General features: G+C 47.1%; 2 protein-coding genes across 2 annotated transcripts; one reads left to right on the top strand and one right to left on the bottom strand.

Annotated features, from left to right (window-relative positions):
• Positions 1–733: 733 nt before the first annotated feature.
• Positions 734–5,812, bottom strand: BHQ10_010032 (uncharacterized protein; the record flags this gene model as incomplete). The annotated part of the gene is made up of 3 exons (XM_040872618.1): positions 734–4,986; positions 5,043–5,500; positions 5,745–5,812. 3 exons carry the CDS (start codon positions 5,810–5,812, stop codon positions 734–736), a joined length of 4,779 nt encoding a protein of 1,592 aa, XP_040738534.1.
• A 1,007-nt stretch (positions 5,813–6,819) lies between these two features.
• On the top strand, positions 6,820–15,627 carry BHQ10_010031 (uncharacterized protein; the record flags this gene model as incomplete). Its single annotated transcript, XM_040872617.1, has 5 exons — positions 6,820–8,598; positions 8,662–12,061; positions 12,114–13,052; positions 14,587–14,661; positions 14,723–15,627. 5 exons carry the CDS (start codon positions 6,820–6,822, stop codon positions 15,625–15,627), a joined length of 7,098 nt encoding a protein of 2,365 aa, XP_040738533.1.
• Between the last annotated feature and the right edge of the window lie 875 nt (positions 15,628–16,502).

Here is a 16,502-nt window from a genome sequence, read left to right as displayed (position 1 = left end):
ATTTTCCCCGCTGTATTCTTTTTCAATATAACGCTTATGATGTTAGCAAAGTAATGACGGAGTTTTTGGCTGGAGAGGGATTTTACGGCACACGTGTATGATAGCACGCATTTTACGACATTAGACTACTTTAGATGATTGCACTGCTTGGTATGAACATATTACTCACGGTAGCTTCAACTTTCCAAGAATTTGAGCATTGGTGCTATTTGGAAGAAGCCGCGGCATTCAGGAATACCGCAACCCTGGTTAAAAATATACATTAAACGGAAAGCTACCCGTGTGTTGTGTCAGCTTGGACCTATTGATACGTGCAGCTTTGAAGGCCTAACATTTGGAGGCTCAAGATTATAAACTCTTAAGTATATAGTGAACTTGCAGTGCATATTCAAAATTTCAGCCCAAATAAGTTAGCAGTTGTTCATTAGGTCAGCATATGTAACTTCTCTGGGGAGCTAAAATTGCAGTGCACCAAGCAATCACAGTCGCGAAGACAGGCCGCATAGCAAGTACGCTAGATGGCTGATCCTAACCGTTCAAATCAAGCAGAATGGCAAGTGTCACTGTCATGCTGTCATGAAGTCATATCACATTTAAATATTGAATACTTGAAATATAATATGCTTATTTGGATATGCTCTTAACTTTAGTGTTACCTGGATTGTATCGAGCAAGCATAGAAACAACCTTAAATTCAGATCAATTATGACTTCGCCATCTTCTAAAATTCTAACTACGCCGTCCATCTAGCATTCGGATCCAATAGCGTCTTCATCTCTTGTACAACATCATACGGCGGGTCGTTCTTCGCCACAAACATATTGTTCTCTAGCAACGCCTCATGGAATGCGACCGTCGCAACTGCTCGCCTCTTCTTCAACTTCTTCGCATAGCCATCGAACACCTCTTTTGGAATTGTCGCAAACAAGTATTTGGGGTGCACACCAATCACTTGACCACCCTTTTGACCAAAACCAAACGAGGTCAAAGAGAAAGCCTTGATACCGGCGGTTTGAATGTTCTCGTTCAAGAACGTGATGTGATCAAACTTCTCAAATTCCGGGTCAAGGTTATCCAAATTTCGGTTACCGGGGACGAGGCCGGTGCTCATCATTTGCAGGGCGCCGTTGAGCATCCAGGAACTTGCAGGACCCTTAGGGTGGCCAGTGACACTCTTCTGGAATACGCCGAGGGTACGATTTCCCTTGGTGCGGCCGAGATGAGAAAGCTGGCTTTGAATGATTGTGCATTCGTTCTTCTCGTTCAAGACAGTCGAGGTTCCGTGGAAAGATGCTACTGTTACGTCGTCGACAGTGAGACCCCATGTTGCCAACGCTCCCTTAATAGGCGAGATTTCTGGGTGGTTACGCCAGAAGTGGTTACCAAAGGAGGCAAGCATATCTTCTTCTTGCATCTTGAATTTCAGATCAATCTGCTTGACCATATATGCCCGATATTCGGATGCGTTGAAGTGAACATCTTTGGCCATGAGATGCTGAATGGTATCCTCAAGATTACTGAGCTCAATCTCTTTGAAGTTATTAATCTGTTGTCGTCGAACATCGATTTGTCGTCGGCGATATTCAATATCAAGAAGTGGCGATGGGAACCCAGCTGTTGACTCTCTTGCATTTGACAAAACTCCTTTGCCCGGAGCAGGGACAGAGCGGCCGACCTTGTCGCTAGAGATGCCCGTGAAAGCAACAATACCATAGATTGGCAGGCCCATTTCAATTGCAAGCTTTGCAGTGCAAGCAATATGGAAACCAGCACCGTGGGATTCCATGAAACCCTTCCTCGATGAGGCTGCCGGTCGTGACATCTCCTTGGGATCCCGGCCAGCCTCGGCCTCCGTCTCAGCATTACTGGTTGCCTTCATATTCGAGAACTCCAAAGACGTGTACTCTGAAAACTCATCAACACTACCCACGAAACACATCTTTGCTTTTCCTTGAAGAATGAGATCATAGGCGGTGTCGAGTGATTCCACAGACGTTGCGCAAGCTCCAACGGATGTCTTGTTTGGTCCACTTGATGAGAGCAAGAGCATGTTCACCCACGCTCCAATGGTGTTCAAGAAAGTTTCTTGCAGAATATCGTTTTGCACAGGCTTGTCTTGCAACCGATCCCGGTACATTTTTTCTGAAGAGGCTGTCCCACCCAATCCGCTTCCAAAGCAATTGCCCAGTTCGGAGACATGGATGTACTTGTAAATTTCGTAGGGGTCTGTGATACCCGCTGAAAGAAGACCTTCGACAACTGTTACAAGTGTGTACAAGGTGACTGGATCGACCTGATTGATGATATCGTCCGAGATACCATACGTCCGCGGGTCCCATCCTGTAGGAATCTGTGCAGCAACATTGTTCCTGAACTTCACAGCCTTTGGCACATGAATCACCGCGCCCTTCTTCATAACCACACTGTAAGAGTCAGACTCGGCGCTTGCGAAAATCTCAACCTTATCTCCATGTTCTCTCTGGAAGCTGAGTGCGGTTTCTTTGGAAGTCTCAAATGGTGCAAGGTCTTCTTGTACGACAATCTCTTGAGTCATCTTCTTCTTGTCGGGGTTATACTTGTCGAAAAGTGTTGGCTCAATCAGCCGGACGCCTGAATGATCACGAATATAAGCCTCGTAACGCTTTTTCACGTCACATTCCTCGACTGGCTCTTTTGTCTTGACATCAATCCATCCAGCTGGCTTGTTACCCGAGCCCTTGGAGAATTTGATGAGTCCCATGATCCAAGCCATTTCAGTGCATCCTTCTAGCGAGAGTTCATCGTGTGCTTCGATTTCCCAGCGAGTACGAGAATTTCCGCAAGGTCCGAGCTCTGAAAAGCCTACAATCACAACAGTGTGTTCAAGCGATACCATGGAGTCCATCTTGGCGCGGAGAGGCTGGATCTCTGTTTCGTAGTTTGGCAAAGCAGGGAATCCAAGCTCGATGTTTGGACGTTCTTTCATCGATTCGGACTCTTTGGCTTTCGGATCAGATCCGTTGTCAAGCGCTGCTTCCGCTGCGACAGCTCTGCGGATCTCGCTTGTGGCTTTGATGTTATCCTGGATCACATTCAACTGATCCGGGAAGTCTGGCACTGCGTCAAGGCCACCGCTGAAATCAGCGTACAACGGTTCTTCTTGACAGTACTCGATTAAAGGCCGATTCAACAGGGCGAGAATACAGACAGCCATCTCTGCTCGGGAGAATGTCTTGATGCCAAGTTTTTCGACGTCCTCGGACACAATATCGTTTTGATGCATCAGACCAGTGCCGCGAGTCCAACCGATCGAAGTACCACAAATGGAGATATAATCGCTCCAATCTTCAGAGTGCCATTTGGCGAACAGACTTTCGAGTGCCATCTTTGACTCGGAGTATAGCCCATCACCACCAAAGATACCGTGGTTGGGTGACAGGGGAAGCAAAGCATGAGTAGGCCGTGATCGGTAGCCTGCAGCCTCCTTGTGTCTCTTGACAGCCCCAAGAAGTCGAATAACATTCGTAAGCATGATACGCTGTGCTAGTTCACTCTTGGAGTCAATCTCGTCGATCTGTCGCCCATTCACAGAGATAGCGGCGAATGGGATGATGACATCAAGATCCCAACCAAGCTTGCTGTAAATATGGGCAACTAGAGCTTCGATATCCTGCTGACTACCTCCGTTGAACGGAACCAAGACCAGCTTGGAGCCTTTGGAGCCGTGAGCTTGGTAGATTTTCTGGTACTTGCGAGCTGTGTTGGATGAGAAGCCACTTGTCGTTACTATGACCTGTGCACCACCAGTGAGAAGACCCTTCAGGAGCTCTTCACCAATGGACTTCGTTCCAGCTCCAGTCAGGAGGACCGTCTTATTGGTGAATGAAAGCCCTGTGCTTGAAATTCGATTAAGAGCCTTGTTATACAGTGCGGTCGTCTCGGAGTTGAATGCCCATCCTTTGTTATCCTTGCGCTTGATGTGTGGAAGACGAGTCGAATCACCAAAATCTGTCTTTGACCCATCTTGACCCCTCGGGACTTCAGAGTATTTGATATTGCCTAGCTCATCGATAGTTGTTCGAGGGCCAAGGAAGTTTGTGGTGCTTTTGAAGACTGGAACAGATCCAAGTGACTCTGTGACGGTTTTAAGAAGTAGTTCGTAAAATGCCCTTTGCTTTTCATCGGAACATTGCGTTAACAAATATCTGATTGTCTCCGCCAACCGCGTGCTTGATCTGTTGCCCAGCCGGTAAGTGATATCGTCAATCAACTCCTTGTCGACTTTCAATATTCCTCGGCCGACGTTGTAGAAAGTAGACGTGAGATCTTGCAATGCCCAAGTCCAGTAAGAGGAGTACTCTCTGAGCTTCTTTGCATCGAAGACTGGGGTGATACCATTGGCATAGGCCTCACCATGTTCAGCTATCCACAAATCAAGCTGCTTCTGAAGCTCCAACATGGCGCTTTCGGAGCTCTCAGCAGACTTTCCGTCAGCATGGAGATCAACATTAAGAAATGAAGCGTAGGCTTTGAGCTTCTGTTGTGCCAGCTCCTCTTGTCTCCGAACAACGTTGTTCAAGGCTTCCGGATTGACCTGCACAGCAGCAACCTGTTCCGTTGGGCCTTCATTCATTGACAATCCGGCGGCTTGCGCATAATCCTTGACCAATCCATCCAGGTAAGCCTGGGTCTCCTTTTGATCCTGAAGTCGATTCTTAGGAGGCGAGGCAATTGTAGATAGAAGCACGGCATCTTGGCGGCCGACTTGGAAGCCCCAACGGTCCTCAAGGTACTTCCTGACCTTGGTCATATTGAAGTCTCCCGGCATTGACGTACCGATAACACGTGTTACTAGACCGTTTGTTGTCTTGCCCAGCCGTCTTTGAGCATTTGCGGCTGATAGTGTTTCTCCCAATTCTGTCAAACTGAGTTCCTCGGATCGCTCAGGTAGATTGCTGAATTCACTAAGGAGATCTCCGACAATCTCGTTCTCCAAGGTCGAGCGACCTAAAAGATTCCAATTAGTTTCATTCTCTGGATAGTTCATTCGTTGAATATCATACCTCCGACGAGCGCTTTGATATTACTGCTAAGCGAAATATCCGCAGTGGATTTCTTCAACTTTTGAGCAATTACAGTGAGAATTATGTCTTCTGCTTTCACTGGGACATCCTCGGCCGATGCAATGGATTTGCCTCCACTCGATCCGGTCGAGGGAGTAGATGGCTGGGGGGCCGCTGTTGTAGCAGGTGTGGGCGCCGGAGCCTGAGCAGCAGGCGTTGTATCGGCTTTGGAAGGTGCTTGTTTCGGGACCTCGACGGTCTCTGCGTTGGCATAGTAGATGTCATTCTCACTTGTTTTGAGGTTTAAGAGCTGCCTTTGGATTGATAGGGCAGTATCGTGGTCTTTGTATTTCGTTTCGATGGTTTGTTTGGCTAACCCAGTGAGTGTATTTGAGGGGCCAATCTCGACAAATCGCTCGATCTTCTCTTCCCCAAGAAGGGCATCTTGCGTTTCGATCCTTTACCGTTTCCTGTCAGTGTTTGGGCCTTAGGTATACAAAAGAGCTTTACTTGTTTGGACATATGACATGACTGAATGTTCGTAGAAGGGGAGAGGATGGGTAGGAAACTTACCATTGTACGGGATATGCGAACTGATGACTGTCCGGAAGAATAACATTAGCCCTTGTTCCGAGACAAGATCGCTCCGTCCAGCGCGTGAACCCAACTGCCTGATTGAATTCTTAGAGGTAGAAGACTTACGCTAAGAGCTCCAATACTAATGTGTAAGTGCGCGACCTCTCATCGTCTGAGACCACCGTCACCGTCATCTTGAGAGCGAAGGTGTGTCTAAAACGAAGGCTGCGGTGCGCTTGCGCTCAATGGTTGCTGTGAGCGATTGGTGGATCTGATATGGAAAGAGAGGAAGAACAATCTGAGAAATGGAGTTGTGCTTGTGTATAAAGTATCTCAAGTAGTGGTTTACAAAAAGAGATAGCAAATACCACTACTCTAGAATATTATTCCTTGTAGGGCAGTGCAACGGCAATATCGCAAGATATCCTCAGATAAGAATTGATTTATTACGATATTCCTCAGCAATCAGTACTGTCAAGATTACCGACTATCGCATCAATTTCGTAAATCTACAGCCGGAAAGTTACATACGAGAATGGGGGCCTAAGCTTACGACACGGTTAATTCAACGACGGGCTTCTAGAATAACCATGTTAGTATGTTCTGGGTCAGCGGAAGCTTGTTTACTGCGTACAGTCAGCTAGCCCTAACTTACTAATAAACTACGGAGGCACAGCCTTTAAGCAGGCGGCTCACCAGATACGCTTACTGGGGGCCAAGGTACACCGTGCATTATGTGCTGAATAAGCCCTCAATTAGGGAAAGCCGTATTAATTCGTTATCAGGAACGTGCCTTCAGCGTCGAAGCTGCGACGAGTGACCCTGAAATGGTAACCTAGTCAGCCAGATTACACTTAACTGCGAACATCGGAATCAACGTGTTTCTGCCCTTGGACCCCATGTAAGCTTAGTAGAACACCTGCACGACACGTAGCGCGAGCTGTACAGTATCAATGTAAGGCAACTTAGGGCACAGAGATAAGGGCTATCTGGGTTTGGCCCTGTAGTTGTACAGCATCAAAAACCCTGTGCCATACTTGAAAACTGTGGAAACAGAATTCACTCTTTCTATGATTTAGTCTCATCCGCACACATATGTACCGCACATAACATTGTACATATGGTGTCAGACCGCACCTTACCCCCTCCACGCCGTTCAGATCTCGAGGTCTTGTTTAACAAGAACCACAAGCAACAAATCATGCACCGCCAGATCGCCTCTCCAACCCCGGAGAACCTGGCGGCTCTCGGATCCGGCTATGACATCCTCACACCCCCTTCAGACCTCTCCTTGACGGATTCACCTCCAGATCTCTCCCCTTCAGAATCGTCCCACGACGATGATGAGAACCCCATCCCTAGCTTGGTCCTCCCGTTAGAGGACTCCAACATAATCCCCTCAGATCTCTATAACTTGGCGTCCGTGATGAGGGATCGATTCTTTCAACATATCGGCATGCCGACCGCAGCCAGTGATGATCTCTTACCTCAGGAATCATTGGTAGAGCTTATTACAGACTTTTTGGACTTCAAATCAAAGCTTCTGCTTAGTTGGCCCGGTGCCGATAGAATGTCCAGGCAGAGACTTCTCAGAGCCCTTCTTGACCATCTAGAGCGAAACGTCCTTGCAGATGACATCCACACCATTGCTGCAAGATCATCCGACGACCCTGAGCGACCTGCCAAAACCATTCGATCATACTACGCTGCCTGTCATGCCGCTGGTCGACCCATCTCCCAGCGTCAGTCCGCTCTGCAGAATTCTGTTTCTGCTGGGGACTCAAAATTGTATGCAGTCCTTGGTGGTCAGGGAATCACCACCGCATACTTAGATGAGCTGCGTGAAATCTATACCACCTATCACAGTTTCTTGGTCGACTATGTCGAGACCATGGGAGAGTTCTTGAAATCTCTCGCATCCCAGTCAGATGTGTCGCAATATTATCCAGATGGTCTGGATATTCTCAAATGGCTGCGACACCCTGAAACAACACCAGATGTAAGCTACCTTGCTTCATCCCGAGTCAGCTTTCCGATAATCGGTGTCCTCCAACTTGCACAATATATGGTCAGCGTTAAGGTTTTAGGCCAAAGCCCCTCAACTTTCCTTCAGACACTTAGCGGCATCGCTGGCCACTCTCAGGGGTTGGTAGTCGCTACAGTCATTGCTGGCGCAACCTCCTGGCCGTCATTCATTGACCTGAGTCGTTCAGCCGTCGAGATCCTGTTTTCCATTGGTGTTGTCAGCCAGCAGGTCTATCCCGAGACATCGCCGGACCCAAATGTCGTCTCTGATTCTGTCGCCAATGATGAAGGCGTTCCATCCTCCATGCTCAGCATCCGTGGCATCTCTGAAGCTCAAGTCCAGGAGCACGTAGATGTGTCCAACAAATATCTCCCAGAAGATAGGAAAATCGCCATTGCTCTAGCAAATGGTCCACGTAATTTTGTTGTTGCTGGMCCTGCCACATCATTATGTGGACTCAACGCACGGTTAAGACGATTCAAAGTGTCTGCGGAAGTTGACCAGAACCGGATACCATTCAAGGAGCGAAAAACGACTCTTACGAACATTTTCCTCCCTATCAGTGTGCCTTTCCATACCAACTATCTTTTGCCTGCGATTCCTATCTTGAGAAGACGTCTTGGCCATATCTTCATACCCAGTAACAGTCTGCAAATTCCGGTATACGACACAAATACTGGCGAGGATCTTAGTACTTTGGGTGGTGAGAATCTGCTTGATAAGATAGTATACCAGATTACAGTCGCTCCTGTTCGCTGGCTTAAATGCTCGACTTTGCCATCAGCTACTCATATCATTGACTTCGGCCCTGGAGGCAGTTCCGGCATTGGCGTCGTTACCAGCAACAACAAGCAAGGCACTGGTGTTCGTGTTATCATGGCAGGTGCTTTGACTGGAAAATCTTCGGATGTTGGTTACAAGTCTGAAATTTTCAGCAGAAACAAATATTCCCTTGTGAAGTCTAAGGATTGGGCAAGCCGCTTTTCCCCGAGACTGATTCGGACGGCTGATGGTCAGGTTCACATTAAGACCAGAATGAGCAAGCTCCTACACATGCCACCTATTATGGTTGCTGGTATGACACCAACTACTGTATCCTGGAGATTCGTTGCAGCCACCATCAACGCTGGATATCACATTGAGTTAGCTGGTGGAGGCTACCGTAACGAAGCCGACATGACAGTTGCAATCAACAACATTCAGGCTTCTATTCCACCTGGACGTGGAGTTACTGTCAACATTATCTATGTCGATCCTCGTACCGTAGCATGGCAAATCCCATTCTTGGAAAAACTTCATACCGAAGGAACGCCCATTGATGGTCTGACCATTGGAGCTGGAGTGCCATCGGTCGAAATTGCTCAGAAGTACATCAGCGATCTTGGATTGAGACATATTGCATTCAAGCCCAGTTCGGTCAAAACAATCAAGCAAGTCATCAGCATTGCGAAAGCAAATCCAAGTTTTCCCATTATTCTACAGTGGACTGGTGGTCGAGCCGGAGGTCACCATTCTTTTGAAGACTTCCACTCACCAATTTTGGAAGTATATGGCCAGATTCGTGACTGCGAAAATATTATTCTCGTCGCTGGTAGTGGCTTTGGCTCAGCTGTCGATGCTTATCCATACTTTACTGGAGCATGGTCCAAAGCTTTTGGCTATCCTCTAATGCCCTTCGACGGTGTCTTACTAGGTAGCCGCATGATGACTGCCAAGGAAGCCGCCACGAGCGCTGGTGCCAAACAGAAGATCGTCGAGACTGACGGTCTTACTGATAGTCAATGGGAAAAGACAATGAAAGGAGCTGCAGGAGGCGTGATCACTGTCATCTCAGAGATGGGAGAGCCAATTCACGTTCTTGCAACTCGCGGTATGAAGTTCTGGGCCGAAATGGACACTTTCTTCAAGATGGGCAAGGACCAGATGATTGCCGAGCTACAAAAGAAGAGTAGCTACATCATCAAAAAGCTCAACGACGACTTTCAAAAACCTTGGTTCGGTAAGAATGCGGCTGGCGAGGCTGTGCAACTAAAGGAGATGACTTATCACGAAGTACTTCTCCGAATGGTCGAGCTGATGTTCATCAGTGCCAGGGGCGTATGGATCGATAAGTCATTGCAGACCATGACAGGTGACTTTATCCGTCGGGTTGAGGAAAGATTCGCATCCAAGACTGGCAGTGGATTTGTTCTTTCAGACTATGCCGACCTGGAATCCCCTCAAGCTGTGCTGGACACCCTTGTAAAGACTTACCCCGATATAGAAGACCATATTATTACTCCTTTGGATGTTCAGTTCTTCTTGTCGCTTTGTCTCCGCCCAGGCAAGAAGCCAGTTCCTTTTGTTCCGGTTCTCGATGAGCACTTGTCATTCTACTTCAAAAAGGATTCGCTATGGCAGTCAGAGAACCTGTGGGCTGTTGTTGGTAATGATGCGGATCGTACTCAGATTTTGCACGGACCGGTAGCAGCTCAGCACTCGACCAAATACGATGAGCCTGTCCAGGACATCCTTGACGGCATTAAGAACGGTCTTGTTTCCTCATTACTCAAAGATGCTTATAATGGAGAGACCAGAAATGTTCCAGTTGAGAAGTCTCTATTGGACATACCCCCTGCAGCTCCTTGGTCTGATTCTGAAGGCATTGTCTCTATTACCGAGTCTCCGGAGTCGGTCGTCTACGAAATATCTTCGTCAGGTGATGATCTACCTTCACCAAGTTCGTGGTTCAGCTTGATCGCGGGTGATCAGTATACATGGCGTTATGCGCTCCTCAGCTCAGAGACTGTCATTTCCGGCACAAAACGGTTGCCAAACCCTATTCGCAAAGTCTGCACACCTCACAGCAACCTTCGAGTCACTGTTGAAAACCCTGGAGAGCCTTCGAGAATGACCGTCACCATTCAGGCTGCTTCAGAACTGGAGGCGACCGGCGCCATGGTGAAGATCAGGTCGCAGGGAAATCAGAACATAGTTGTTGATTGCATATTGAGTCCAACAACTACTCATGTATCCCCAAACTTGCGCCTAGCATACTCATACCACCCTGAAGCAGTATACGCGCCCATTCGCGAGGTTTCAGATGGCTTGATTGACGAAGTTTCTGAATTCTACCGCAGTCTTTGGTTCGGCAGCCAACAACTCGACTTTGATGCACAACCCACGCAAGACTTCTCGGGAGAAACCATTACCATTACTCGCGAGGCGATTAGCTCTTTTCTCCAAGCTACCGGCAGCAGTTCCGAGACATATCTTACCCGCGCCAACCAGGAACTGCCTGCCCCGTTGGACTTTGGTATTGTCATTGCTTGGAAAGCTCTTCTCAAACCAATTTTCTTGAGAAAAATTGGTGGGAATATTCTCAAGCTTGTGCACCTCTCCAACAAGTTCAAGCGCGTGGATGGAGTAGCTACTTTGAGAGCTGGCGACACAGTCTCAACTTCTTCTCGCATCACAGCAGTCCGCATTCAGGATGCTGGTAAAGCGGTTGAGGTACAGGCAGTCATTACCAAGGACGGCCGACCTGTGATGGAAGTTGTTTCGTCATTCTTGTACCGCGGAAAGTACACCGACTTTGAAACAACTTTTGAACGCAAAATTGAAGCTCCTATGGAAGTTCAATTGATTTCCCGAAAGGACGTTGCAATCCTCAGATCCAAAGCTTGGTTCCAATTCACCAAGCTGGACTCTGAACTCTTGGGTAAGACCTTGATCTTCCGACTTGAGACCAGAACGCAAGTCAAGACTACCGAGACTTCTGGTATTGTTTTTGAAAAGCATGGTACAGATGGTGAAAGCCCAATCGCCTCAATTTGCTATACCTCTGCATCTTCAGTCAATCCAATTTTGCGCTATCTCAATACTCATGGACACGAAGTCGAAGGTCCTGTCTCACTTCAAAACGCCATACCAATTCATGGTGCTAGTCCAATTGAACTTAAGCGACCGATGTCTAGCGCTGCTTATGCAAAGGTCTCTGGAGATTTCAATCCTATCCATGTTTCAAACACCTTTGCTATGTTGGCTGGTTTGCCTGGTCCGATCGTTCATGGTATGCATACAAGCTCTGCCGTTGGATCGCTGCTTGAAACTTGGACTGCCAAGGGCCGCCTAGGCGCAGTGCGCAGCTTTGAAGCTTCTTTTGTTGGCATGGTTCTTCCTGAGGATCAGGTTGAAGTCGAGTTTTGGCATACAGCTATGAACAAGGGCCGCAAAGTGATCAAGATCACTGCCAAAAAGACAGAGAGTGGAGAGATGGTACTGAAGGGTGAAGCTGAGGTGGAACAGCAGAAATCTGCCTACTTGTTTACCGGTCAGGGTTCACAGGAGCAGAACATGGGCATGGACCTTTATGCAAGTAGTCCTGTTGCTCGGGCTGTGTGGGATATTGCCGACAAATTTTACTTGAAGACTTATGGTACGTTCTCAATCTCTACAGATGATATACAACTACTGACTATTTTTCTTAGGGTTCGAGATTACAAAGATTGTCAGAGAGAATCCCAAAGAATTGACCATTCATTTTGGAGGGGTCAATGGTAGACGCATTCGACAGAACTACCTTGCGTTGACTCTGCAAACTACTGGTGATGACGGACAGCCAATCTTGGAGAAAGTCTTCAAAGATATCGACGAGGACACAGAGTTCTATACTTTCCGCTCGCCGAAGGGTGTTCTTTTTGCAACTCAGTTTACTCAAGCGGCTATCACACTAGTGGAACTTGCCCGATACAAGGATATGGAATCACGAGGTCTTATTCCGGAGACTTGCAACTTTGCGGGTCACTCCCTTGGAGAATACCCGGCCCTCGCAGCATTCACACAATTTATGTCGATCGAGCAATTAGTAGCAGTTTGCTTCTATCGTGGTATGGCCATGCAAGTTACAGTCAAACGTGACGAGAATGGAGCTTCAGACTACTCCTTGTGTGCTGTCAACCCGAGTCGTGTTTCGAAGACTTTCAACGAAAACATGCTACGCTTCATTACAAAGACGATCGCACAAGAGACTGGCTGGCTTCTGGAGATTGTGAACTTCAACATCTCAAACAGACAGTATGTCTGTGCAGGAGAGCTCATTGCACTTGATAGTCTTCGAAAAATCCTTGACCGCATCACGAAAGGACTGAAAGTTGAGTGGATCAATCGACCTGGAAGTGGCGCAGAGGATGAGATCAAATTCATGTCGACTCTCCATTCTATCATACAAGAGGCTCAACCCCGGGGAACAGTCATCGAATTGAAACGAGGAACAGGATACACACCTCTAGAAGGGATTGACGTGCCATTCCATTCGACCTACCTGCGCCCAGGTGTTGATACGTTCAGAAAATTCCTCGCTTCCAAGATTGATCCGTCAAATATTGATGTGAAGAAACTCGTCAATAAATGGATACCCAACCTTACGGGTAAGCCATTTAAGAATGACCGGAAGTATTTTGAATATGTTTACAACCTTACGGGATCTGTGGCTATTCAGAAGCTATTGAAAGACTGGAGTGAAATAGATTTAGTTCTGTAGTATATTTTAGCAGTGCATTTATAGAGTGAATAAATTTTTTGAGCAATTTTTCAATACTTCATTCGATCTATCTGGAAAAAGAACTATAGTTAACTCTTCAAATACTCGACAAATTATCATGAAGGCGTTGATGCACAATAATTGGAAACCTCTCTATGGTGGGCAAAGCTTAATCCCATGTGTATGTGCTACTGTTCGTACCAAATGCTCCGAACTCATTCATTCGGCCATGTGTACGGCCGAGATGACGGCTGCTAGTGGTGCTACCTATGCAAGACATAGCCAATAACAAGCGAGAGCAGCAGCATAAGTTTACCAAAGCTGGACGGGATTGGGGGAAGGGATCAGTAATCTCAAAGCTTAGTTTTACGTGATATTGTACGTAGCATTGCGCCCTTGCAGTATCGTATCCTTGCAATTAGGGAGATAGCGTTTTCCAAACTAAGTCTTAGAGCTTGCTGTATCTGAAATTATGCTCTTTATCATATCCTGGCACTCGAAGGAGCAATAGAATCTTCTCGAGTACATACCTAACTCGGGACGAGCGAATCCCGCTCATAGCGGCCGCACGGTATCTGTGCAAATGCACGCCGGGAGTTTAAATATGTCATATGCATGGACCGCATGGATGTTATGCGTATCAGAATACCAGCCAACCAAAAAATTAACCCATTGCATGATCCTCGTATTCTAAATTAGGGTTAGAAAGACTGTCCGAAATAGGCAACGTTCTTTTTAACGCTCGGCCCCGGTGATCAGCCGGAAAGCCTCCGTACTAATACTAGTGTGATAGGCTTAATACTAGTCTCATAGGCTTAGCTACGCCTGCGGCCGCATGTGCATGTGCAGGCATACATGGCCCCCAGTAAGCTTAATTTTGGTGGATTCGTATCTAGTATCTAGCGCCTCGCGCTACTTAACGAGTACACAATTCATTACTAGTCCATACAGCTCGATACATAGAGCTAGCTCTGAATTACTTACTAAGCCTAGATAGTATACATGAACCTCGTAAATGAAGTTTGGGTGCGGCTTGAGGCCTTAGCGCTGCGCAAAGTCTCAATATGTTTGACTTTCTGTCGCAATTTTGTGAAGAAATCCTTAGATATGATGATATGACTTGCCCTACCGCTTTCTGTTTCTGGGCTTAGTCCTTGGGTCTGAGTTTGACATTCTCTAGCGGAGCATCGCTGTGGTTAAGGCCCTTAGAGCGAAGCCACCAAGATGGCTCCTACGCCACGAAGTCCACACGCTGTCTAGCGGCTATCATAGCGGTAAAGGATGTTCTTCAAGAGTTTGCCACGCATAAGTAAGCTTTAAACTCCCCGTTGTGCTCCATTCTCAAGATCTTAAAGAACTTCGGATACAACCATAACCCCTCGAATAAGAAAGAGCAACCATGCCAACTGCTGCTAAACTAGACGAGAACTGGTCGAAGACCACAGATGCTGGGGAGAGAAGAAGGATACAGAACAGACTGGCTCAAAGAAATTACAGTATGTCGCATTGCCTTTGCATATTGCTGTCCTCCTCGTGTAACCATTATTCTGCACATAGGAAATAACATCAAACAACGCCTGCGTCAACTTGAGCTACTCAATGCGGGAAATCTCCCCCGGGAGGAGAATAGTGAGGATGAAGTCCTCCAGCAACACAATACTATGACCTACCCTGTAACACAGCCGCCAACATCCAGGCCAGATAACAATTGCGCCTGGCTCTCGAATCAAAATGAGATTTCGGTGACAGGCCACGCAGAGATTCAGATGGATATGACTTCACAAATAGAGCCCAGTCAATTTATCTTTGGTTTAAACACACCTCACTCCAGCAAACTACCATCTCCTCAAGCTCAACCTCCACAATACAACTATTTCGCCAATCCCTCTCCACCTCAAGAACCTCATGCAGCTCTTACTTTCGACCGTCAAACATTTAACCAAGCTGCGCCTCTTACGGGGATGCAGCCACAATTTCAAAATCGGCATATACCTACCGGTACCAAGCCTGATCCCGCAACACAATCTACTTTTAATGTTGGTCTAGTACCAACGAGTAACGGTACAAAAAACATTCCTCTACCGCAATATCCGGCAGCGCCGGCGAGCGGCACGCCCTTACACCACGCTGCCGCCAATGGCCATCTACACATTGTTCGATTTTTGGTATTAAAAGGCGCAAACTTAACAGCTCGCAATGAAGTTGGACAAACCGTTCTACATCTTGCCGCGGAAAGGGGCCATGAGAGCGTGATAGAACATGCCCTGAATCACGGCAATAATGGAGACACAAAGGCATTCATCGACTGGGTCGATGATGAAGGCTATACAGCACTACACCGAGCAGCGGCTGGCGGACACGAGGAGTGTGTACGTGTACTGGTCGAGGCGGGGGCTGAGATTGAAAGCTCCAACAAATCAGCGATGCTGATATCAGCTTTATTCAACAATAAACAAGAATAGAAACAATAGATTTATAGAATTATAGACTTCATTCGCGCATCAAGTCAATCCTTACGCATACGTATGACCTAGGCTTGAATGGCTATAATTGAGTATTCTCTGTTATGCTACTGCTTACATCCTGTACGCAGAGTATGGTACTATCCACAAATCACACCTAACAATTCAGCAATGTACAATTGTGGAGAATTTCATTACAAATCTCCCCGAGCTTCTAGCGGAGTGTAGGTTCCTGTAAGATGTGCCTTCGTATTAGGGTTGAATCGTGACCCACGGATTGTCCTGCCAGTTACTCTATTTCCGAAGTCTCGTCGTGGTCGTGACGGAAATGTTGGATCAGTGGGGAAAGACTAGATAATTTCATTCAGCTGGAGCTGAGTATTAGCATTGGCATTAAAGTCGCGTGCTCCACCAAGCGTATCCGCTGCTGGACTTTGATATTATTTCGTGGGCTTCGGGGCAAGCAAGTGTAACCTATCTACTTCGTAGACGATTTTTCCGCGAAATCTGCCCTTTGAAGGTGGTCTGGCTCTGTTAGGATACCACTCAAAAGGATTTTTCTTACATTAATGTGTGAAACCGATGTCTGAATCGTGTCAGGTAGTAGTTGAAGCGAGTCATGGGCATGCAGGATCTTCGACATATATTGAGCTCGTTCTTGCTACGCAGAAAAGGTGCCCAGTGGAGCTTAATACGTACATTATTGACCTTTCCTGACCGGAGTCTGCCGGTAAACGATCTGGCTAATTGGATGAGGTTGCTGGGGTCTAAGTCTTGAATCAGATTGGATAGCACGCTGAATCAGCCCCAAGTCAGGAATAGCGGTAATAACTGTCAAGAACGACCTGGAGGTTTCAATTGTATGTAAGAGTCTT

The sequence above is a fragment of the Talaromyces amestolkiae genome (assembly GCF_001896365.1).
Source record: "Talaromyces amestolkiae strain CIB chromosome Unknown scaffold28.1, whole genome shotgun sequence".
Taxonomy (NCBI): domain Eukaryota; kingdom Fungi; phylum Ascomycota; class Eurotiomycetes; order Eurotiales; family Trichocomaceae; genus Talaromyces; species Talaromyces amestolkiae.
The sequence above is the reverse complement of the archived record's forward strand: the minus strand, read 5'-3'. Positions and strand labels throughout refer to the sequence as shown.